This window comes from Dasypus novemcinctus, chromosome 11, assembly GCF_030445035.2.
Source record: "Dasypus novemcinctus isolate mDasNov1 chromosome 11, mDasNov1.1.hap2, whole genome shotgun sequence".
Taxonomy (NCBI): Eukaryota; Metazoa; Chordata; class Mammalia; order Cingulata; family Dasypodidae; genus Dasypus; species Dasypus novemcinctus.
In genome coordinates, this window is record NC_080683.1 from 15752222 (window position 1) to 15774751 (window position 22530).

The 22530-nt window shown below is 56.1% G+C and overlaps 3 protein-coding genes across 18 annotated transcripts in view; 1 reads left to right on the top strand and 2 right to left on the bottom strand.

Annotated features, from left to right (window-relative positions):
• TJAP1 (tight junction associated protein 1) overlaps nt 1–12911 on the top strand; it is a 28236-nt gene extending 15325 nt beyond the window's left edge. For 13 of the 16 annotated variants that reach the window (XM_058306774.2, XM_058306772.2, XM_058306776.2 and 10 more), the window contains 9 exons: nt 3890–3987; nt 5132–5257; nt 7829–7857; nt 8652–8813; nt 9020–9086; nt 9301–9330; nt 10087–10194; nt 10304–10387; nt 11103–12911. In XM_058306774.2, coding sequence (XP_058162757.1) covers nt 3985–3987; nt 5132–5257; nt 7829–7857; nt 8652–8813; nt 9020–9086; nt 9301–9330; nt 10087–10194; nt 10304–10387; nt 11103–12200 — 1707 coding nt within the window. In that variant the 5' untranslated portion in view covers nt 3890–3984 and the 3' untranslated portion in view covers nt 12201–12911. Of the gene's footprint in view, nt 1–3321; nt 3421–3889; nt 3988–5131; nt 5258–7828; nt 7858–8651; nt 8814–9019; nt 9087–9300; nt 9331–10086; nt 10195–10303; nt 10388–11102 lie in introns of all 16 variants that reach the window. The other 3 variants (XM_004473090.4, XM_023582979.2, XM_058306777.2) reach the window with 2 other exon arrangements.
• Nucleotides 12912–13372: 461 nt separating this feature from the next.
• LRRC73 (leucine rich repeat containing 73) lies at nt 13373–16606 on the bottom strand. The gene is made up of 6 exons (XM_058306782.2): nt 15874–16606; nt 15099–15259; nt 14683–14805; nt 14220–14320; nt 13855–14077; nt 13373–13709 (listed from the first exon to the last, which is right to left on the bottom strand). Exons 1-6 carry the CDS (start codon nt 16143–16145, stop codon nt 13639–13641), a joined length of 951 nt encoding a protein of 316 aa, XP_058162765.1. The 5' UTR covers nt 16146–16606; the 3' UTR covers nt 13373–13638.
• A 1464-nt stretch (nt 16607–18070) lies between these two features.
• Nucleotides 18071–22504, bottom strand: YIPF3 (Yip1 domain family member 3). Its single transcript, XM_004473077.3, has 9 exons — nt 22226–22504; nt 21428–21625; nt 21127–21233; nt 19794–19839; nt 19566–19658; nt 19280–19411; nt 18986–19099; nt 18664–18787; nt 18071–18533 (listed from the first exon to the last, which is right to left on the bottom strand). Exons 1-9 carry the CDS (start codon nt 22304–22306, stop codon nt 18385–18387), a joined length of 1044 nt encoding a protein of 347 aa, XP_004473134.1. The 5' UTR covers nt 22307–22504; the 3' UTR covers nt 18071–18384.
• Between the last annotated feature and the right edge of the window lie 26 nt (nt 22505–22530).

The following is a 22530-nucleotide window of genomic DNA, read 5'->3' on the forward strand; positions in this document are numbered from 1 at the left end:
CCATCACTACCATGCGTTACCTAAAGTTCCATCTCCCCAAACAGAAACCGTACTTAGTAAACATTAACTCCCCATTCCCTACTCCTACCCCCAAGAGATTTCTCTCTTTTTGTACTCCATCTCCGGCAGGCAGTGACCTCTGACCATGGTGGAAGCCCCTGGCCACATACACACACCCTTTCCATTCCCACTCCTGGTTAAAGAGTGTTGCTTGGCGAATTTTTTGTTCTTTGATTAAAGGACACTGCTCAGCCAGTTTCTGGTGCAGATTTTTCCTTATATCTCTGTCTACACACTCTGCTCCGCTTTTCAGTGGGTGCACAGCGCAGGTTCACTGTACATGCCAAGTCCCATTTCTAATGAAAGTAGACTTTGTTCTCTGGAGGCAGCTAATCGTGCCCCATGGGGCCGTAATCAGGGAGAAGGTATTTAATACAGGGCAGGCAGCAACAGGCGGCCTGCATTGACTGGCAGATTACAACAGGGCAATTAGAAAGCTATCATCCCCTCTCCACCATAGCAGATATGGGATAGAGTCTCTCCTTGAACTGATCTCCAGTAAAAGAAGAAACAATGCTATGCAAAAGAGGAAGGGGGCGGGGTTAGACGGGATGGCACAGCGATGGGAGTGGGAGGGGTGGCGAGTGAAGGGTCAGCAGAGCTCCTTCCCCTTCTCACTGCACCTTCATGAGATGTGGAGGGGATTGCGGCTGCCGTGGGTATCTTCCTTCACAGTACAGGTGCCTAAGGAGCCCCACGCTGGTCTGGGTCAGCCAGGGGCTTTGGTATAGGCCTCAACCTCAAGCCTAGTACATGATCTGGGAGCCCCACATCCTGGTACTCATCTGCTCCCAATTCCTGGGGGCTCAGGTAGTTTGGGGTGGGAATGGGATTCTTCCCTATCTACTTCCAGACTTTCCCCCAGATAAGACATTTTTTTCTCAGAGGAACCCTGGGCCCATCTTAGCATCCAGAAACCTAGAGGCCCCAGAGGCTGTCTCTGCCTGCTGCTTGATCATCATGTCCCATATCCCATTCCGAGTCATCCAGCCTCCTCTTCTAACATGGGACTGGAAGTCCTCCTTGGGCCAAAGCACTCCTAGACCCTGGGGAAATCTTTGGGTGGAGATGTGGCTAGTGGAAGGAACACCTGATAATGGGTCTTCCTGGTGTGGCTGCTCTGCTGCCTTCCAGCTCACCCCTTTTTATCTTCTAGTTTGGGAGCCTGAGTTTCCAGCTGCTCCTTGCTTTGTTCTCTACTGAACCTTGCATTGCTCTCCACATTGGGTCTGTTATAACCTTCCCTGCAGCACTTCCAGCCAAGGACAGGCCCATTGCATTGTGTTAATGTTCAGTGCTGGAATCATGGGCTCCTCCTGGGCTGGATCTGGACACTGACCAGATTTCAGGAGTTGGGGCTAAGGCTGACATACCCAGGTATTTATAGATATGGGGCAGAGAGTGACCCAGACTCTTCCTCATAGACTTGTGCTGAGGACACTGCAGGCTCCTGCTGGACTGCCTCCCTGGTGGGCCTTGCCTTCTGGTTTCCCTTTAGGAGTGGTATACCCTCCCTGTGATTGTGAATGTTCACCAAGAGTAGGCTCTGGTGGGAGAGACTACTGCGTCCCCACCACCTTTCCCAGAGTGTTTGTGCCTGCATTTACTCCTCTTCTCACTGCCAGCCACAGCCACACTGTTCCCCACTCAGCAGCCCTGGTTATCTTTAGCTGTGGAAGCCCTGGGAATATGTGCTAGGGGGTGGGGTGGGGATTTTGGGCAGGAGCGTTTTTAGTAGGTGAGGCAGGATGAGCTGTAGGATGTGTGGCATCTAGAGCCAGGGCTGCGGAGGGCACAGAGTGATGCACCTCTCCGAACAAGTAGAATTATCCGGTACCTGATGTGCTTAATGTCCTCCCTGCTTCACACAAGCGTGTTGGTGCCTAGAGCACAGTGTGAGCATTCAGATGGGTAGGGATAGGGAAGTAAAGAAGATGCTGAGGTTAGAGGGAGGGGTCCACGAAGGGGCCTGTGGGGAGGAAGGGGGGGTTACTTACTCAGGCAACTTGGGAGCAAATGGGGAAGTGAGCAGGGACCTGGGCTTTCCTTAGAGGAGGGGCGAAGGCAGAGAAGCCCGCTGTCCCCAGGCCTCCTCTGATTTTGTAGAAGCTTTTGACTACTTGTATCTCTTATTCCTGTGTCTGGCTGAGGCTCACTGCCTCCTTTTCCAACTCAATTACGCCCCTACACATAATACCAGCTGTGCCTCTGAGTATCCGAATCCAGGCATCTGGGCTCTTTTGGGACTTCCTTGGCTTCTCCCCCAGACCATAGGAACCTCCACCCAGGGATGCTCTGGAGGGGCAGCCAGGGGAGCCTGTGGGGTGACTTGTTTGCTCCCCAAAACCCAGGAACATTCTGTCCTTTCAGGCTCGCCCAGATTCCTGTGCAGGGAGTCAGCCCCACAGCATGCTGCTTGTGCCCTGTGGGGACACGTTCTTCCTCATCACCAGAGAGGCAGGGGGTTGGCGGCTCGTGCCTTTGCTGCCCCGCCCCCAGCTCCCCCCAGAACCCCAGCCAGGGACCAGGCTGCCCAGACAGAGGAGGGATGCCACTCCTGCTTCCCCTCCCTTCCTACACCCTCACCATTCTTCCTGCCCCAGGCCCCGTTGGAATGTGACAGGAGTCATGGCCAGGGCATGTCCCGACAGCAGGAACACATGCTTTAGCCCGCAAGGCTTCCCTCAGCCCCCAGCTCCATTTAGGTGGATGGGGGTTGGGGACACAGATTGTTTTTTATGCCCAGAAGGCCACCTAAGGTTACTGCTTCCACTGAGCCCTGTGGTGGCTGCTGCCCTCATGCTGTAGCCCAGCTTATTACAGGTGGGAGCCAGGGAGAAGTGGGGAAGAGCTCGGAGCCCCAGGAGCCTGGCCCTTGTGTAGGTGAGGCAGGGACTTACACAGGGCCACACAGTGTGTCCGAAATGGCACTGAGCCTGGAACCCAGGTGTCTCGACTTCCCACACTGGGGTTCCTCTACACCAGGGCCCTTTGACCTTGACACCATTGAGATTTTGCAGTGCTAATTCTTTTTTATTTGCCTTTTTTTCCCTCTTCTTTTTGTTAATTCTTTGTAATGGGGGCTATCCTGTGCACTGTGGGATGTTTAGCAGCCTTTGACCTCTATCTACTACATACCAGTGGCACCTCCCTGTCATGACAACCAAAATGTCTCTAGACCATTGCCACATGGGGGAAGGTTGGGGATGGGGACAAAATCACCCTGATTGGAAACCACTGCTCAAATTGCTACCTTTTCAGATTTTCTCTTCCTAGACATATCCTTCGTTATTGCAAAGTCTGTTGACCACCATTGTACACAGAAGTAGTCTTGGAGCTCCTCCTGGAAACACCTCTAGGGTAGGGGAGCTTTCTTTCCAGTGTTATCACTGCCCATCAGCCTGGTCTCTACTAGGCTTGGCCCTGGTATTCTCTTCTGCAGTCAGTGTTCCCAAGTCTCTTAGTTGCACCCAGACCCTGAGAGGCCTGTAAGATAAACAGGAAAGATGTGGGGTGGGGATAGGGAAGGGACCAGACCTACTCCAGAACGGGGCATGTGATAAGTTGAGATCCTGGACATGTACACAGACACACGTGTCTCATGTATCTCATCTGGGTCCGTGACTCTTCATGGAGAAAGGCAAGAACCTAGTGAGTCCAGGCCTCTCCCCGCCTCCACCCCTGTCCCTCATACCTCCTGCTGTGTAGCTTTCCTGCCTGGCTCTCTCTAGGGGAGCTTCTAGGTCTCTGACTGGGCAGGCAGGCCTGTGGCACTGACAGACAGGCGGCTGACACCTGGTTTCCACTTTCTTCCCTTCTCTGGTTTCAGGAGCTGTTGTCTGGAGGAAGTGGAGGGTCTGTGGGATGCGGAGAGCCGAGGGCTAACTCCCGGACAGCGGAACAGCGGGAGCTGCCGACAGACAGATGGTATGTCCCTGATGAGGCCTGTGCCCCCACTTGGCTCTGTCCAGGGAGACTGGCAGGTGAGGGGACAGGCAGGTACAGACAGGCAGGGACAGATAGCCCCTCTTGGTAGGGGCTAGTGAAGAGAGTGGTGGAAGCCAGAGGGGCGCAGCCTTCAGTGGCCTGAGGCAGGCAGCTCTTTTGAGCTTGGAGATCCTCATTGAAGAGCCTATGTTAGGTGAACATCCTCAAACCCTTATTTTCTGAACTATTATGAAAATTTCTAAGGGTAATTATTATTGAAATGAGCTTGCATTAATTAGCTCATTTAATCTTCACAACAACCCTCTGAAATTGGTACTATTCTTGTCTCCAATTTAGAATTAAGAAAACTGAGGCACAGAGAGCAATTTTTCCCTCTGCGGCCTTTTTTCTTCTTCTGAGGCCACAGTGGAGAGTGACGGGCTGGTCTTTTTTTTTTTTAAAGATTTTTTTTTTATTTTTATTTATTTAATTCCCCTCCCCTCCCCCGGTTGTCTGTTTTCTGTGTCTTTTTGCTGCGTCTTGTTTCTTTGTCCGCTTCTGTTGTCGTCAGCGGCACGGGAAGTGTGGGCGGCGCCATTCCTCGGCAGGCTGCTCCCTCCTTCGCGCTGGGCGGCTCTCCTTATGGGTGCACTCCTTGCGCGTGGGGCTCCCCTACGCGGGGGACACCCCTGTGTGGCACTGCACTCCTTGCGCGCATCAGCACTGCGCATGGGCCAGCTCCACACGGGTCAGGGAGGCCCGGGGCTTGAACCGCGGACCTCCCATGTGGTAGACGGACGCCCTAACCACTGGGCCAAAGTCCGTTTCCCAACGGGCTGGTCTTTAAACTCTCTGCTCCAGCTTTTAGGGCATAACCCACTATTCCTGGTCCCTGGGCCACAGACAACTTCTGCTTTTCCCACCTGTCTGTTTCCCATTAAACCCATGGCCCACCCTCCAAAACTCTCTGTACCCCCGGGAACTGACATAGCAAATGTAGTCCTTCTAATAATCCCAGCAGTGGCCCAGGCCTATTTGCCTATGTGGTGGCACCTACAAATATTCCCTTTACCATTTGTCTTCTTTTCTCAGTCCAAAAGCCTCTTGACCACATGTGAGCTCCTCCTCCTTTGCTTCCCCACAGCAGGTTGAGGAGGCCTCACCTTGCAGAATGACCAGCGCAGCCCCTGCTAAGAAGCCCTATCGTAAGGCACCACCTGAGCATCGGGAGCTGCGGCTGGAAGTCCCTGGATCCCGGCTTGATCAGGAGGTCAGCAAGACTGGTCCCCCAGCCCTGGCTAGCAGAGGCAGGCCCTCGAGGCTGGGTGCCTGGCTGATTCTTCTGCCTGAGCTCTGGTCCCTTGGGTTGGGATGATAGCATGGCATTGCTGATCCAGACCTGGCATCTCCCAGCGGCAGCAGTGCTGGGGGCAGTGGGGGCTCTTAGGGGGCATCTGTGAGTATATGTCTGGAGTCTTTGTAGATCAGCAGAAATTATCCCATACATCTTATTTTCCCTGTTAGAGGCAGCCCAGCAGGAAGGCCTGCTCAGGACTCCTGACTTGCTGGAGGCTGGTATTCTAGCCTTGCACTAGTGAAGAAGAGCCAGGCAACCTGCAGCCCTTTTGGAAGTAGGAGGTGGTGCTCCAGCTACTTCACTGGAGCACCTGTCTCCCGGAAGTCCAGCCCTCCCTCTGGCTCTGCTTCCATTAGCAAACATTTATTTATTTATTATTTTGTTTATACCATGCTGTTTTTTTGTTGGTTTTTTTTTTTTTTTCAGATTTATTTATTTATTTATTTCTCTCTCCTTCCTCCCACCGCCCCCCCACCATTGTCTGCTCTCTGTGTCTATTCGCTGTATGTTCTTCTGAGTCTTCTTGGATTCTTGTCAGCAGCACCGGTAATCTGTGTCTTTTTATGTTGTGTTATCTTTCTGTGTCAGCTCTCCATGTGTGCAGCACCACTCCTGGGCTGGCTGTGCATTTTTTGCACGGGGCGGCTCTCCTTATGGGGTGTACTCCTTGCATGTGGAGCTCCCCTATGCAGGGGACGCCCCTGCGTGGCACGGCACTCCTTGCGCGCATCAGCACTGTGAGTGGGCCAGCTCCACACAGGTCAGGAGGCCCTGGGTTTGAACCCTGGACCTCCCGTGTGGTAGGCGAACGCTCTATAAGTTGAGCCAAATCTGCTTCCCAGCAAATATTTAAATATGTACCCCATGCCAGGAACTCTGTTAGGTTTAGCCTCTACTCTTAGTAGTCAAACATTCTCCACATAGGTTATCCTCCTTCATGAAGCTTGCCAAAGGGAGGAAGTGAGCATTGAGGTGGTTTATTTGCTTTGCTGCCATGTTTCTGCCCTGATGCGGTGCGTGCAGCACATTTAAAGGCCTTGAGAGTCAGCAGGTGCTGAGCATCAGGTATACCACAGCTCACTTTGGTCACATTCAGAGCAGAAAGGCCATGAACATTAAAAATTCCAGGTGCTGTGCTAGGTGCCTGGGCATTTTTCTGGTTTTGTAGGTGAGGAAACAGGGTCAGCAAGGTTAAGCACTTTGTTCAGGGTCATATAACGAGTAAGTGGTGGAGCAGGATGAAATCCAGAAGTCAGTTGCACCATAGCCCTTGATGTTAAGCATTGCATAGTCTGGGCCACCCTCCCTTGTTTTCCTGCTCATGACTCTGGAGTTCTGAAATGGTTAGCACCATTTGCAGTGGGTTCCTTGAAATTTCTCTCTTGCTGTAGCATGTGCCTGCTTTGCTTTTTACTTGGCTGAGCTCTTACTCTTGGGCTATGACCATAGGAATTTGAGGAGGATGGGAGAGTGGGTTAAGAGCCAGGCAAGACATTCCTGTCAGTCATGATTAGCCCTAAGACTCCTTCATCCATGCACTTGTTCCTCCTGAGCCTCTGTATGGTCCTGATTATGCATCTGCCTTCCACCCAGCGGACTGGGTGGGCTGAATCAGAGCTCAGAACCTTCTTTGGCTTAGCCTGACTTCACTCTGGAAGTTCTTTGCTGTACCTGTGTGGAGCCAGGGCCCACTAGGAGCCGAGTGAACAGTTGAGAGGCTCTCTCTCTCTTTTTTTTTTAAGATTTTTAAAAAAATTATTTCTCCCCCTTCCCCCAGTTGTCTGCTCTCTGTGTCCATTCGCTGTGTGTTCTTCTGTGACTGCTTCTATCCTTATCAGCGGCACCGGGAATCTGTGTTTCTTTTTGTTGCATCATCTTGTTGTGTCAGCTCTCCGTGTGTGAAGCGCCATTCCTGGGCAGGCTGCACGTTCTTTCGTGCTGGGCGGCTCTCCTTATGGGGCGCACTCCTTGAGCGTGGGGCTCCCCTACGCGGGGGACACCCCTGCATGGTAGGGCACTCCTTGCATGCATCAGCACTGCGCATGGGCCAGCTCCACACGGATCACGGAGGCCAGGGTTTGAACTGCGGACATCCCATGTAGTAGACGGATGCCCTAACCACTGGGCCAAGTCCACTTCCCTGAGAGGCTCTCTTGATCCCTGGGTAAAGGTCCTGTGAGAGGGATTGGGGGGAGGTAGCATGTGTGCCAGGACCCATCTGCAGCTGGGTTTAGGACTAGACGGGTTAGAGCTCGTGTGGATGAGGTGGGTGTTGGGAGGTGCCCTTGAATCTTCTGGTTCACATGGGAGAGGGTTGTCTAGACTTGTCCTGGCATTGCTGGACTGCCCCTCCATCTCTGCAGGGCCCTGCTGTCAGTCTATGGGCTTCAGACACAGCCCCTTCTAGGGCTCTTTGGAGGTTGGGTCAACCAGGAGGCCAGTGGTCCAGAGCTGAGCCTCAAGCTTCTGTTCTTTTTCACCCAGGAACCCCTGACTGATACAGAGAGGATGACGTGAGTATCTGTTGCCCTAGAGACCGCCCTGTCTTGCTTCAACCCTGTCCCTCTTAGCTCGGGCTAGGCTATTGGTACACTTGGGCTTTTCCTTGGATCAGATAGAGGTAAAGGCTGTTGTGGCTTCTTTTAGGGACTCTGGAAGGAGGCTTGATGTTGTAGATATTCCTTCTGGAAAAAGGAGTTTTGTTGTTCCTGTGGGCTCCAAGAGAACTTGGAACCTGGAGGTGGATTGCTCTGAGCAGCCTGCTCTTGCTGCTGAGCCCTTCCCCAGATCCTGTCCCCAGAGAGAACAGAGTGGCCTTCCTGTGCCAGCTCCTCTCTGCAGCCCTTTCTATCAGCCATGTGAGGCCACTGGAGAGGAGGGCAATGCTGGACTGGATTTCCAAGAGATTAATAATGTAGGTGCCTGATTGTACAGTGAGGAAACTGGAGCTTGGGGCTTGGTGGCTGGCTGACTTGGGCTGTAACCAGAGACAGACTGGAAGCTGCCCCCAACCTCCCTGCCCCCTAATCTATCTACTCATTTTTTTCCAGTAAAGGGGCAGTCGGACTATCTCCTACCATCCCTTCTGCCTCCCCCACCCTCCAACCAAGCTGTGTTCTCAGGGCCAGCTGGCCTGTGGGACATGCAGCCCCCAACTCAGACTGAGTCTTGAAGAGTCCTCCTGCCCCCAGTCGCCTGTCCTCATGGCATTCCTACTCCTTCCTTCCTTCCTGAGCCCAGCCTAGGGCTCCAGGGCTAGCCCTTCTGTCTCTGATGCCACTTCTACCCTTGACCCCTCACCTGCCAGGCTTTTGCAGCAGGAGAATGAGGAGCTTCGTCGGCGCCTGGCACAAGCCACCAGGCGCACTGAGGCCCTGGAGCGTGAGCTGGAAATTGGTCAGGACTGCCTGGAGCTGGAGCTGGGCCAGAGCCGTGAGGAGCTAGACAAGTTTAAGGACAAATTCCGCAGGTATGGGAATGAGGGTCCAGGGCATATATACATACACACTTTTCCCCATTCACAGAAGGTTAGCTGGAAGAGGCCTCAGAGGTTAAAAACTCAGGTTCAGGGTGGAGTAGAGAATGACTTGCCCAAGATGCCCTAGTAAGATGGGGAGGAGCTGGGTGCCAAGAGTAAGATCTCGACCCAGGAGTCTGCTCTGTATCCTTCTACAGGTTGCAGAACAGTTACACAGCTTCCCAGAGGACCAATCAGGAGTTGGAGGACAAGCTGCACACACTGGTAACCTGCCCAGCAGGGCAGTTTGTCTGACTTGCCAGGGGATGCTCTTCTGCCCTGGGCCTTGGGGAGGACATAGAGGGATGGGGCAGCACTGGTGGGCAGGGGACTGCAGTGTGCTGTGCAAGTCAGGACTGTCTTAATGCTCACACTGTTTCTCTTCTCTCCTCGTCTTCTCCCTCATGCTGCCACCGTTGCTGCCGCACTCTCCTCTCAGGCCTCTCTTAGCCACAGCTGGATTTTTGCAGTTGCGTCTGAGTTTGTGTTTTCTCCCTTGCCCGGGCCTCCTCCTTAGCTGAGATCTGGGATTGCTGGGACCCTAGCTATTTCCCTTTGTCCCTCGAATGTCCCCATCCCTTTTCTCTTCCCTGATAGAGGCCCATGCAGTAGAGTCAGTGCCTGCCTTCTTGGGGGACAGCTGGGGAGCCTGCTCTTGGCTCAGGCAGAGGTACTGATTGATGCCACCACCAAACACTGCTGTGACAGGAAGCCCATCTTCAGTCTATGAACTGAAGATCAGAAGGCTACTTTTTAAGCCTGCAGCTCCCTCCCTGCCCAACTAGATAATCTCACAGGCGCCCCCAGCTGCCTCCCAGCCCTGCCCTTTCCTCTCTTCCAAGCCTGATCCTGGAAATAGCAGCACACACAGGCTTCAGCCCCCAGGGTTTTCAGCTATTGCCTTTGAGGTAGCGCTTCCTTGTCTGGTGCTTAGAGCCCCTAAGCCCTCCCTTAAGGAGTGGAAAGCCCTTATACTGCCTCCGTCTTGGGCCCAGGTAGCAATAGGTCATGCTCAGAAAACCCCGGCCCCTCCTTTCCCCCCAGCCAGCCTGGAGAGCAGGAAAGGTGCCCTGGTCTCCGTTTGTCTGCCCGTCATCTGTCTCTGCTGTCTGCCTTGGCTGCCCTAGCACCTATGGCTTCCTGTGTCTGGGCTGGGAGGAGGCAGAGGGGGGAACAAGTACTGGTTGGGGTGTGGGCTGGGTTTACCACAAGTCCCGTGCCTCAGGTCAAGAAGGCTGAGATGGATAGGAAGACACTGGACTGGGAGATTGTGGAGCTGACCAACAAGCTGCTGGATGCCAGGAACACCATCAACAAGCTGGAGGAGCTCAATGTAAGTGCACGGCCCCTGCCGAGGCCCCCAGCTGGGATCCTTCCTCACCTGGGGCTGGCTTTGTGGGGGTTGCAGGGCTGGGCTCTGACGCAGGTCCCTATGTCTGCAGGAACGATACCGGCTGGACTGCAACCTGGCCGTGCAGCTCCTCAAGTGCAACAAGTCCCATTTCCGTAACCACAAGTTTGCTGATGTGAGTAACCCCCACCCACCCCCCAACCCCATTCCAGCCCTTTCAGGACTCCCCTAACTCTTCTGCACCTCTCTCTGTTCCCCAGCTATTAACTCCCCCTGCCCCTGCCCTCCACCTTGCCTCTCAAGTCAGTCACCTCTGCTACTGGCTGGTGTCCTTTTGGTCACCGGGACTGCTGGCTAGCCCCGTTCTGGAACAGAGACTGAGAGAGAGAGCCTCAATTTCAGGAGCCCATGCAGGAAAGAGGAGTGGCCAGTGCTGTCAGCCATAGAATATGGAGAGAGAGCGAGGCCCGTCTGGTCCCCTTATCTAGGGGGGAAGACTAGGCTTTAGGGCTGCAGGCCCAAGGCTGACAGGTCCCATAGAAGGAGTGGAGGTCTTTCCAAGGCTGTTGGTCAGTATAGATGCTGTAAACTTTTTAGTTAGGCAAAAGCTACCATTGAGGTGGAGAAGATAGAAGTTTTTGAACAGGTAGACCTCAGAAGCAGATCTGGGTTCAAATCCTGGCTGTGCAAATCAAAAGCTTCATGTTATTTTGCCTCTACTGAGCCTCAGTTTGTGTGTGGACTGGGATAGACCTTGGTACTTGTAACACGGGAAACAGCATAGCACCAAGCGTGCAGTGGTACTTGGGTAGCCATTATTTTTGCCATGAGTTGGCTGTCTTAGGCCTGACCATTTATGTCTCTTCCATTCTCCTGCTCCTTTACTCCAGCTGCCCTGTGAGCTACAGGACATGGTTCGGAAACATTTGCACAGTGGGCAAGAGGCTGCCAGCCCGGGCCCTGCCCCCAGCCTGGCCCCAGGGGCCGTGGTGCCCACATCCGTCATTGCCCGGGTGTTGGAGAAGCCAGAATCTCTACTGCTCAACTCAGCTCAGTCAGGCAGTACTGGGCACCCTTTGGCCGAGGACGTCTTTGTGCATGTGGACATGAGTGGGGGGGCCCCAGGTGACCCGGCTAGTCCCCCGGCCCTTGGCAGCTCCAGCCCCCAGCCTAATGGGGAGTGCTGCTCTCTCAGCACTACTGGGGGCTCTCCAGAAGAGGAGCTGCCCTTCCCAGCTTTTGAAAAGCTGTGCCCCTACCCTACCCCGTCCCCTCCACACCCACTGTATCCTGGCCGCAAGGTGATAGAGTTCTCTGAAGACAAGGTGCGAATCCCCCACAACAGCCCCCTGCCCAACTGCACTTACGCCACCCGCCAGGCCATTTCCCTGAGCCTGGTGGAGGAGGGGAGTGAGCGGGCCCGCCCCAGCCCCGTCCCTAGCAGTCCTGCCTCAGCCCAGGCCTCACCCAACCACAAGGCCAGCCCAGGGCCCCCAGTACTCAGCCCCCAGGCCAGCTCAGCCAGCTCTGAGGAGGACCTGCTGGCCAGCTGGCAGCGGGCATTTGTGGCTCGTGTTCCACCACCTGCTGCTGTGGCCCAGCGCACAGCTTTTGGACGTGACGCGCTCCCTGAGCTGCAGCACCATTTTGCCCTTAGCCCCACTGACCGAGACGATGAGGTTCAGGCACCGTCTTCCCCACCCAGTGAAAGGGGGCTTTTGCTGCTCACAGAATCTGACTCTGGCTTTCCCAGGGAGGAGGAGGAAGAACTGAACTTGCCCATCAGCCCTGAGGAGGAGCGCCAGAGCTTGCTGCCCAGTGATGGTGGCACAGAGGAGGGGCCTGGTACTTCCCACATTGAGAACAGGGCCTGGCCACTCCCCAGCTCTGGCCGCCCTCAGCGCAGCCCCAAGAGGATGGGGGTGCACCACTTGCACCGCAAGGACAGCCTGACCCAGGCCCAAGAGCAGGGCAACCTGCTTAACTAGGGTCTCTGCTGGCTTTCCTGCCATTGCTGCACTGAGACCGCCAGGAGGCCCTACCCCTGTCGCTCAGGGTTCCCGGCCCAGCCCAGGCCCCCAAGCTGTCCCTGTCCAGGCCCGCACAGCTGTCTCCTGTGCAGGTGGGGTCCAGATGTGGCCCACACAGGCCTTTCATTTGCATTAATTGTGACTGGTGCCAGCCTGCCTCGTGGTTTTACCCTTTCCTTGGAATATTTATCTTCCAGAGCTAACTTGCAGCTGGATCTCAAGAACTTTCCTTGGACCAGCCCGGTCCAGGCTGGGCTATTCTGAGGAGCTGAGGGCTTGTTCTATCAGTGTTCATCCTCCAGCCACCTTTCATATCCATGGGTTTTTGCTTTTTTGCGGGGAGGTATGATTGGGGTTCTTAACCTCCCATTTCTGTATTTCCCCTGCTTCCTCCTCCCCCTAAGTCCTCTGTAGGAGCTGCTGCCTTCAAGGGCCCCGGCACAAATGGCTCTGGAGGGATGAGGGAGAGGGCTGACTCAGGGTTCTCCTGGCAGTTTCCTTCCTCCCTCCCTCTGGCAGGGAGTGGAGGGTGGGGTTCAAGGGCCTCAAGCTGGGCTCTGGGTGAGGCCTGGCCCCTCTCCTAACCTTGGCTCTAGACTGTTACTCCCAGCTTTGGGAAATTTTCACATTGATGACTATTTTAAAATAAATAAAACTATTTTACTGGTATTGCTTAATTTTTCTGTTATCATCTTTCCCACTCTATTCCCCATACTAGTGTGTGTCCAGGGGACCCATTCTAATCTCTGCTAGTGGCTTCTTTTTTTTTTTGCTAGTGACTTCTTACCCCCTACCTGGGACCTCCCTGCAGAGTATCAGGCGTAGAAGAAGGGGCACCTCTGGGAACTTGGGTGGGGCTTGAGTCTCCCCTCTAAGGCAGGTCCCATCCCGCCCAGCTCTGCAGGCGGGCTCTTCACCTTAGTTATGATCTCTGTGGGGCCTGTGTCAGGTGTTACCTGAGAACTCTAGTCGGGCCCCAAAGCCTGGCACAGTCCTGTTTGCAAGATCTGGGGCCTGCGGATGCTGCCAGAAGCTTGGGCTGTGGGGTGGGCTGCCCCCTTGTGGTACTTGATGGTGGCTCCAATTCCTTCCCTCCTGCCAGCCCCCAGGGACCACAGTCACACGCCAGGTTATGGAATTCATAAAATCTTTTCCGAGCCAGCGGGTTGCAGCCGGAGCTGCCAACAAGTCCAGAGGCATTGCCTTGGGATCAAGTGCCCCCAAGGCAGTTGCCCAGTCACAGCTTCCAGAGCCTCCCACCACATAGGAGCTGCCAGAGCCCCATACATCACCCCCTTGCACTCCCTCCCAAGCCCCAGGGCCTGACCCTACTATAGGGGCCAAGGTGCTGTGGACACAGACACATGTAGAGATGCGCAGAAGCCCGAGGAGAGGATCACATCTCCGTCTCAGCCAAAAGACTGTCCCCAAGTCCTGATGTCATTAGCACCATCTGAGAGCTGGGATCTGTGGAAGGCAAAGGAGTGCTCAGGCCACCACTCCCCTGCTGGGTACCAAAAATAGGTGAGGGGTGGCCCAGGTTTCCCACGCCCTCTCTCCCAGGTCCCGAGCCTCTTGCAGGCCTGGCTCTGATAACCCTCTGGATTCTTACCGCTGGGGCACATCCAGGAGCTGCTGCCCCTTTGGTGGGCAGCAGGCTCCCGCCCTCTCTCCTGTTCCTGGGTATCACCAGCCCCTGCTGCCACCTCTTCCTCCTCCTCCCCCTCAGAGAGGAGATCACAGATTTGCTGCTGCAGCTCTGGGCTAATGCTGTTCTCAGCCAACACTAGGCTCCGCAAAGCCGTGGGGTAATTTTCTACCATGTCGAGCAGAGTCTAGGTGGGGAAGAATGTGGAAGCGGGTGGACGCAGTTAAGGCAGGTCCTCAGACCGTAACCCGCCACCCCTTGGGTTTATCTGCAGACACACTAACCTCTACCCGTCCCCTGGCCCATTCCCAAACGCGATGGCTTCTCACCTGAGCTGACTGGTTGGTGAGCCCTGTACCCTCCAAGTCCAGGACTTCCAGGGTACGGCTGGAGGCCACAGCTACAGCCAGCATCCCTGCCACGTGGTCACCTTCAGGAGACAGCGCAAACGCACATGCTCACTCGTGAGCCTGCACAGCCCTGCTGAGCTTCCTCAGGGCCAGCTTTCCCATGGCCGGAACAGCTTCAGATCCCACCCTCAGGCTAGGAAAGGCCAACGTTGTGGATGGCCAGGAGGGGAGGGTGGTGATCTGCTCAAGGGTGGGGACTTGCACTTAGACCCACCTGTTGCTCATTCGTCCTCCACACAGGGTGGCTCCTTTACTATCTCCCAGAGTCTCCCCCTCCCCCTTCCCTTCCCTAGCATAGGGGTTACCATGACAACTGAGGGTCCCAGGTTCTCAGGTAAGGGGTTGGGTGGCAGGAATCAAAGGGAGTGTTTTTGAGCCTCACCCAGGGGATTGTAGTCCAGGTTGAGGACGCGAACCTGCGAGCTGTGAGCCACGGCAATGGCGAGGCGGCTCCAGCCCTTAGGGGTGATGCCAGGGTTGGCACTCAGCGTTAGCTCTTTCAAGCCTGGGCAGCATCAGAGAAAAGGCAGGGTGGGGGTTCAGGTGCTCCTTGAGCCCCTCCACCACACTGTCTCTGGGCTGTCCTTAGGGGCTGGGGGCCCGGAGCCACCCCACCCCAACCCCGGAGCTCCATACCTCGTGCCCCACCAGCCTAGATTCCTAAGCCTCCGCCCTCAGTCTTGCCCTTTTCTCACCCATGCTGCCAGAGCCCTCAGCTTTGGGCCATGCCCCCTTCCCTCCACACTAAGCCTTCCATCAAGGCCACACCAGCCATGCCCTCAGCAGGGCCTTGCTCACCAGACTTAGCCCCGTCTGGGGGGAGGAGGCCACAGATGAGGTTGATGGCTTCGTCACCCAGCATGCAGTCCCCCAGGTCCAGAGCCACGAGGGCAGGGTGGAGGGCCAGGGCTGGGTTCAGCAAGGCCAGTCCAGCATCTGTCAGGGGGCTCCCATGCAGGCTGAGGGGGCGAGGGGAGAGGGCAAAGGTCACCACAACCATCAACCCCATCTGTAGGGGAAAAGGGCACACCTCCTTTTACGGGTCCCCCACCCTCTGTGAGCTGTGGGAATGGGGAGGGCACTGTCACAGCAGTTGAGTGAGGCTAGTGAGAGAAAAAGAAAATTCTAGGCTCTAGGAGGAAATCCATTTCTTTTTCTGGGCAAGGACTGGGATCCAGGCAGATCACAGTGAAGGGCAGAGAATGGGTGGGTGGTGGATGGGATTTTGTCTGGCAGAATGTAGGTCACGGGTCTGGTCCTAAGAGAAAGATCCCCCTCCTCGGGAACTGAGGAGCCATACCTGTGAAGGAAGCGCGGGCGGCTGGATGGAGAGTTCATGGGCACTGTGGGAAGGGCGGTTGGTGGGGCGGGGGTTCGTTCTCACGGCAGGGGGAAGGCATGGGCAGAGTGTGGACGCGGGGCGTGTGCTTGGAGGGTGTGGTAGAGGCATGGCTAGAGGAGTAAGATGAGTGCCGAGGGGTGAGCAGGTCGGCTGGGGAGGTGCGCAGGGTGCCAGGGCCGGTGCGCGGAGGGGTGCAGTGCCCGGGGCCTCCTTGCGAGGGGGCGCACTCACAAGAGGGACTGGATGGAGCGGTTGGTCCGCAGCGCCTCCGCCAGCTGCTTGATGCGGCTGGGGCTGGACACGACGCCCAGGTTAAGGTTGAGCTGCGCCAGAGACGTGGCCCCGGCCAGGGCCCGGCAGATGCGGCCGAAGTCGCGGTCGCAGAGGCGGCAGCCGCGCAGCGAGAGCAGGCGCACGGCGTTGTCGCGCAGGCCGCGGCAGATGTCCCGCACCTCGGCGCCTGACAGCGGCTCCCCGGAAATCTGGATGGAGCTGGGCAACATCGTGCCAGCGGCTGGGCCTCCGGGGCCCGGGTGGAGGGTGGCAGGGCCCGGGCTCCGGCCGGGACCGGGCGGGGGCGGGGGCCACGGCCGAGAAGGGCGCCGGCGCCGGGCGGGCCTGGGGCGCGGGGCGTCGAGGTCGCGCGCCGGGCTCCGACGCAGCGGCCCCGCGGCCAGGGAGGCCTGTGCGGTGCGTGTCCGGGCGGCCGGCCGGGGCGCGCGATCCGGGTCCGGGCAGGCGCCGCTCCGCGCTCGTCCTATTCCCTCGCGGTTGCGGTGGCAGCGGCGGCGGCTCAGTGACCTCGCTGTGGCGCGCGCGGGACCGGCCCCAGCTCGGAGGCCGCGTGCGCTCCTCCCCTCTCCGGCCGCGCGCCCCGGGGGGCCCCGCGGGCCTGGCCCACGACCCGCAGGGAGAGCCCGGCGCGGGCAGGCGGGCGGCGAGCCGCAGCTCAGCTCGGGCTCCGGCTCCGGCGCCGGGGCGGGCGGCGGGTTCCCATGGCAACGGCCTCGTCACCGCCGCTCGCCCCGCCCCCAGCCCGGCCCGGGCCTCGCGAACCCACGAGGTTCGCGGACCCCGGGAGGTTCTGGGCGAGGCGCCCGGGGCCACGGGGCCGCTCTCCTCCTGGCTTGGGGCCCGACGGCGGGAGCCGAGGACGGTGGGGGATGAGGAGGGCGACGGAGGCTCGGCGCGCGGAGGTGCAGCGGGCGGCTGGGGCCGGACTTTCCCTCACTCTCCGCGGTTCTTCACGCCCAAGGTCCATGGCCTTGGCGCTTTCACCCACATCGGGTTCGCTGTCTGCCCTCGCATTTGCAAGCCCCAAGGCCCTCGGATCGGGCCCTTGCCCCGCCCCCCGCGTCCCGGTGACGCGGGGCGCTGCGTGCGCGGGGATTCCCGCCCGCGAGGACTTCCCCGCCTGCCCCTAGCCCATGTGACAACCTTGCGGCGAGGGCGGCAGGGAGCAGCACCCGGCAGGGCCCGCCACGCTGCCCCGGACCAGGGAGTCCCAAAGGGCCACCAGGGCAGGTGAGCTGCAGATAGGTCCAAGATCCTGGGGCCGTTGATACCCTGACGCTATTTTGGTCGAGTGAGACTTGGATAGCGCGTCCTCAAGTGGGGGTGGGACATGTGAGGTGGGCTGGACTTTTAGGTAGGGCACACTGCACAATGCGGGCAGTGCTGTTAGAACTTAGTCCGCTGGGGGTTGTGGTGGGGGCAGTCCCTTGCAAAATACAGGGTAAATTAAGGGTATCTCTCTTAGTCCTTTTATTTGGAAGGAAAGATGCTCCTGACCCGGATTTATCAAAGTGGGAGAAAGATGTTTAAAATAATAAAAAAATTAAAAAGTACATGTGTAGTGAAGGGAGGTCAGAGGCCCTAGTCCTTTTATTAACCACGTGCATTAACACAAGTAGAGCAGATTAAAGGGAATGGGGTGGATGGTGCTATGCTAGGTGTTTGTTTTCAAATTGAAAGTACTTTTTTTTGAGTAAACAAATTAGGAAAGGGGAAGGACAAAGAAAACTCTGGTCCCTTGTAACCAGGGTAGAGTCAAGCTTGGCTTCAAATGTGAACTTCCCCGGGAAAATTGTTCCTATACAATGCCGCACATGCATAAGGGAGTTTGGGCCGCAAGTTTCTGACTGTCGTCGTGCCACGGGTAGCCCAGACTTCAGCTAGGTGCACTGTTCCCCAGGTGGGAGGTTCTTGTGCTTGAGGCCTCCCTGCTGTTCCACGGACAGGTGTTCCCTGCCTCTGGGGCAGGTTCCACAATTCATCCACTGCCTTCTGGGTCCTCTGCCTGCCCCACCTTCATCCTGCCTAGGTGAGGGTATAAAGAAGGGAATATTGTGACATTCCTATCACTGACAGAACAACTGTGTACAAGAAACAGGGCTGCAGGGCAGACCACTGGAACAACAGCTGCAGCTCCAGACTTCAGTCAATATTTTAATTACCAAATCTATATTTAGCAAGACAACATGGGAGAGAAAAAGAAGGGGTAGGTGGGGAGGGGGTCCCAGAGGAGCTGACCCACTTTCTGCACTGGCTGCAGAGCTCTGCAGTCCTGGCCTTGTGCCCTTCAGAAGCCCAGACAGGCGGCAAGGAGGTGCTTAAGTAGCTACAGCTTGTGGCAGGTGCAGACCTCATCAAAGACACACAGGTCACCAGCACTGTCCTTTAATCTTCGCCTGCTCTGCGGCATGGGAGAAAGGGAGACGGCAGAGAATTTTCCAGGTGGGGTCAGTGTGACTGCAGGCTCACCACGACAGCCTTGGCTGTGGCATTGAGCACGGTGGCAGGAAGCCTAGCAGCAGGGAGTGCGGCGGGGACATCTCTGGGGACTCTCTGCATAGGTGGGATGTTGGGGCCCTCCAGTGTGTCCAGGATCCCTGCAGAAGAGGGATGGAAGGTGAGTGCCGGTTGACTGGACTTAGCCCACAGGCTATACCTGCCCTAGGCAGCTGGCTATACCCGTGCCCCCTCCTCTCACCTCTCTTTGAGGCCCTCCTGGTCACTTACCCTCTACCACCTTGTGGTAGGCAAAATGCAGATAGAGCAGGAAGAGCATGTGCAGGGCAGCCAGCGTGCCGCAGAGGAGCAGGCGCTGCGTGGGGCCCACAGTTCTTGACACCAGTACTGCCACCTAGGGCCGCAGGAATACAGCTCAGAGGGCCTGGTGCCAAAGTAAAGCATGGGGGGGGGGTACTCCACCAGGGCAGAACACCTTTGGACCCTTCCCTCTCACTGAAAGCCCTTTGTGGGGTTCTGCCGCAGTGCCGGCCTGTCTTTCCCAACTCCCCGGAAGGATAGCCCATCCCTGAAAACCTCTTGCCCAGCTTACCATGCGCAAGGTGGACAGCCCACCCACCAGCAGCCAGAAGAGGTAAAAGAGGGCGTGGAGATGGATGTTATAGGTGATGAACAGGACAATGCAGTGCCCAAAGAGGCCATAGCCCTGGGAAGGAGCATGGTGGAGAGGAAAATCACTCAGGCTGGGGCTGGCCTCTGGTCCCCATACAGGGTGCATTGGCCAGCCTCTCCCATTCCAGGCCCTGTGGGCCTGGGACAGATGCAGACCAAGGCCTGGCCACTCTCTTAAGGTTACCCTTGCCCACCGCCATGCCTGGCTCCTTACCAGCAATGCCAGCATCTGGAGCATGGTGATCTGGGCGTTGCACAGGTAGGCGAGGAAATAAATGAAGGAAGACACACCCAACCAGTAGCCGAAGCAGGTGCCAATGGCTGTGCCCATCAGGGTGCCCTCTCGCTGTGGGGTGAAGGCTCTGCTCAGCCCAGGGAGGCCTCTGATCTCAGCCTCAACCAGGGCCTTCCTCAGGGGCTGCTCTTGCCTTACTCCACCATCCTGTCTTTGGGCAGCTTTCAATCTAGTTCGGCCACCCCCCAAAGTCCTCTGTCCTTACGATAATCGTGTCAGATGTCTTCATCCCGTGGAGGAGGATGGCAACCAGCGTGAAGACCAGCATAAGAGGTCCATAGAGTTCACCTGCGATTTTCTGTCAATACAGCAACTCATTCAGGCTGGAGGGTACCATGGCTATCCTGCTCATGGCTCCCCAGGCTGTGCCTGGTCGCCTCACCCTCTGCCCTGGTGCCTCCCCCGGTTCTCAGACATGCCATCTCCTATTCACCTGGGGGAAGTTGACCATCTTGATAGGGATCATGGACTCCAAGAGCCTGGGATTGAAGAGGAGAGGAGAGGTGAGAGCAGAGGAAGCACTGAGCTATGAGGTGGAGGACAAGGCCCAAGTCTAATTCATCTCTCTAACCCCAGGACACAGGGCCTACCCTGGGGGACATGCTAGTTGATTAGAGGAGAAGAAGGTGGTAAAGACGGACAGGGAATGGGGAAATCACTTCCTTGTCCCTAAAAATATTCCAGGAAGAACAACCCTCTGATACTGTGCTGACTGAAGGAGCAGCAATATGAAGAACTCAGCCCAAATGGGTCTTGGGAGAGGGCCTAACAGTTTACCTATTTGACTTAACTCCCCTTAAGAGATAAGTAGATCTCAACAGAGAATACCCAGGATTCAGGGCTGTGAGGGTGAAGCCCTGGGAGAGAAAGGTGTGATCTGGGAAACTAGCATGTGTCCTGCCTCCTCCTGCTTACCATTCTTAAGGCACTGCTGAGCATTTCCTTAAAAAATATATCAGAAATGGTACGCAAACTCCAGGCAGAAAGAAAAAAAGTACAAGGCGCTTCCCCACTCTCCTAAGTGGCTAGCTCCTAATAACACCTTGGATTTTGGTTAGATTTTACTTCCTCTGGGAAACCTGCCCTGGCCCATCCCCCAGCCCACCCTGGGTCAGGTCACCCTCCTGGGTGTCCCCGTTGGGCACATGGCTGCTTATTGTAACTACACACGAGGGCAAGGCGCCCATCTGTCTTCACCACTGAGTCAGGCAAGGCTAGTAATGTGTCTGGCACAGAGCAAATGCTCAGGAGATATTTGCTGAGTGGTTTTGGGTATCTGATAAGCACTGGTTAAGTAAAAGAACCAAGCCAACTTTAAGTTCAGTTCTTGAACAGTCATTCAGCTGCTATGCAATGATATTCTGGTTCAGAGACTGCTCTGGGGCTGGGAATAAAAAGATAAATGAGACAGAGCCTGCTCTCGAGGAGTTGTGTTCTCTGGGAAGACAGGCTCAGGAATAAGAAATACACAGTGCTGAAGTGCTGTCTTGAAAAGGACAAATGTTCTGAGTAGCAGGGGAGGACAAATGAGTTGGGGGTAAGGAATGGGCAACAAAGGAAGTGACATTTGAGCTAGATTTGGAGGAAGATGAGAAGCCTGCCAGATGGAGAAGAGGAGGAAGATAAAGTGTTATCACCATGTCATGTTGAGTGGCTGGTGAGAGGTATGGGATGGCTGGGGTACAAAGTGCAATGATGGGGGGGAGGGCTGAGGGCTTGGTATCTCAGTGTTAGGAGGGCAGCTCTGTTAGGAGAAAGATCCTCACCTGCTTCGCACCTGGGCAGGCTCCACATCAAAGTAGGGTCTCAGGATGTCAATGTTGGCATACAAGCTGAAGGCCCTGGAGGCTTGTCTCTTCCCTGCCTGCCACATCTGAAGCAAGGAAGACAGACGGGGTGGGGGTGGGGTAAGGGATACTGGCTCTAGGGCCTGTTGCCTATTTTCTTTTGGTTTTCTACATGGTCCTAAACTGCATAACCTGGGGCAGACCTCACTGACACCAACTCTAGAACCTGGAGTCTGCCTAGATACATTTTTCCACCTGCCAAGGACCCAATCTTGCTTACCTGATCAGCCACCTGCCGGCTCAGTTGTCCCTTAAAGCCCTTCATGCCCAGGAACTCCCCATCCTCTTCTTCAGCAGCAGCTGCATCAGCATCTACTTCTTCCTCACGCAGGCGCTGATGCAGCTCACCCATGTCCTCAAAGCTGGAGCCTGAGGTGTCATCCATATTCTCCATGTCAATCACAGCTGAGCCCCCGCCCTGTGAAGACAATGGCTTCTAGAGTGCACGGCCTTTCTGCTCCATCAAGTCGTCTGTTCATTCCAAGATTCGGGGCTTTTGTTCTTCCATTGCTGGGGATATGGCTTGAAATCACTACAGATCATGCCACCCTCTTCCCCCTCATTTGCTCTCAGAATTCCTGGTTCCCAGCTTTGGCCCTCATCTAGCCTGGGAGACCTACTACCGTCTTCCATTCAAATCTCTCCTTCCTTCCCTATTAAACTCTAAAAGGTCCAAGACAAAGCTGTGTATACAGGCCGTTTTCAGCCAGTGATTCCTGCTCCATCCCCTCCCCGTGTATGACCCTGACCGACTGGCTAACTCGTCTCAAAAACAAGAGCACCCTCTTCCTAATGCCTCGGGTGGGCTCAGAGAGCTGAGGCCCTCCGGCTGGAGTGATCAGTGTGGACCTTTCAGGTCAGCACTAGCCCCTCTGGCTTTCGTGTGCACAAAGAACCACTGGAGAGAAAAGTGTTGCAAATGGCGCAGTGGGACGGAGATTAAAAGCGGATTTCCAGGACACTGCAAGGCGATTGAACGCCCTGAGGCTGCTGACAGTAGGGGCCTTGGGGCCATTACCTGGATGTTTTCTTCGAACCCTCCCCATTCTGGGCCAGTCCCGTTTCGGGCGCCGCCGACCGGCGCCGCCGTAGTTGCCATGCCTCTCGAGGGCTCCCGTCGCTGAAGTCCGCGCTACCCTGCGCGCAGAGGAACGGGCGCGACGTCGGCCTGAGGGAGGGAGATGTCAAAGGGTGAGAAGGAGAGATGGGACTTGTCCGAACGCAAAAAAATGATTAACCCGGATGTTTGGCCAAATCAGATTCCCGGAAGCTAGGTACGTGTACAGAGTTGGGGCGAATCTCGCGATACTTAAACTCCCAGGG

Coding starts and splice junctions, on each gene's coding strand:
- LRRC73 (XM_058306782.2), bottom strand. CDS start 16,145: ATGTTGCCCAGCTCCATCCAGATTTCCGGGGAGCCGCTGTCAGGCGCC. Junction 14,321..14,682: donor CCTGGACTACAATCCCCTGG/GTGAGGCTCAAA, acceptor TGTCTCCTGAAG/GTGACCACGTGGCAGGGATG. Junction 14,078..14,219: donor TCACCAACCAGTCAGCTCAG/GTGAGAAGCCAT, acceptor TTCCCCACCTAG/ACTCTGCTCGACATGGTAGA.
- YIPF3 (XM_004473077.3), bottom strand. CDS start 22,306: ATGGCAACTACGGCGGCGCCGGTCGGCGGCGCCCGAAACGGGACTGGC. Junction 21,234..21,427: donor GCCGGCAGGTGGCTGATCAG/GTAAGCAAGATT, acceptor TCCTTGCTTCAG/ATGTGGCAGGCAGGGAAGAG. Junction 19,659..19,793: donor AGATGGTCAACTTCCCCCAG/GTGAATAGGAGA, acceptor CTGTATTGACAG/AAAATCGCAGGTGAACTCTA.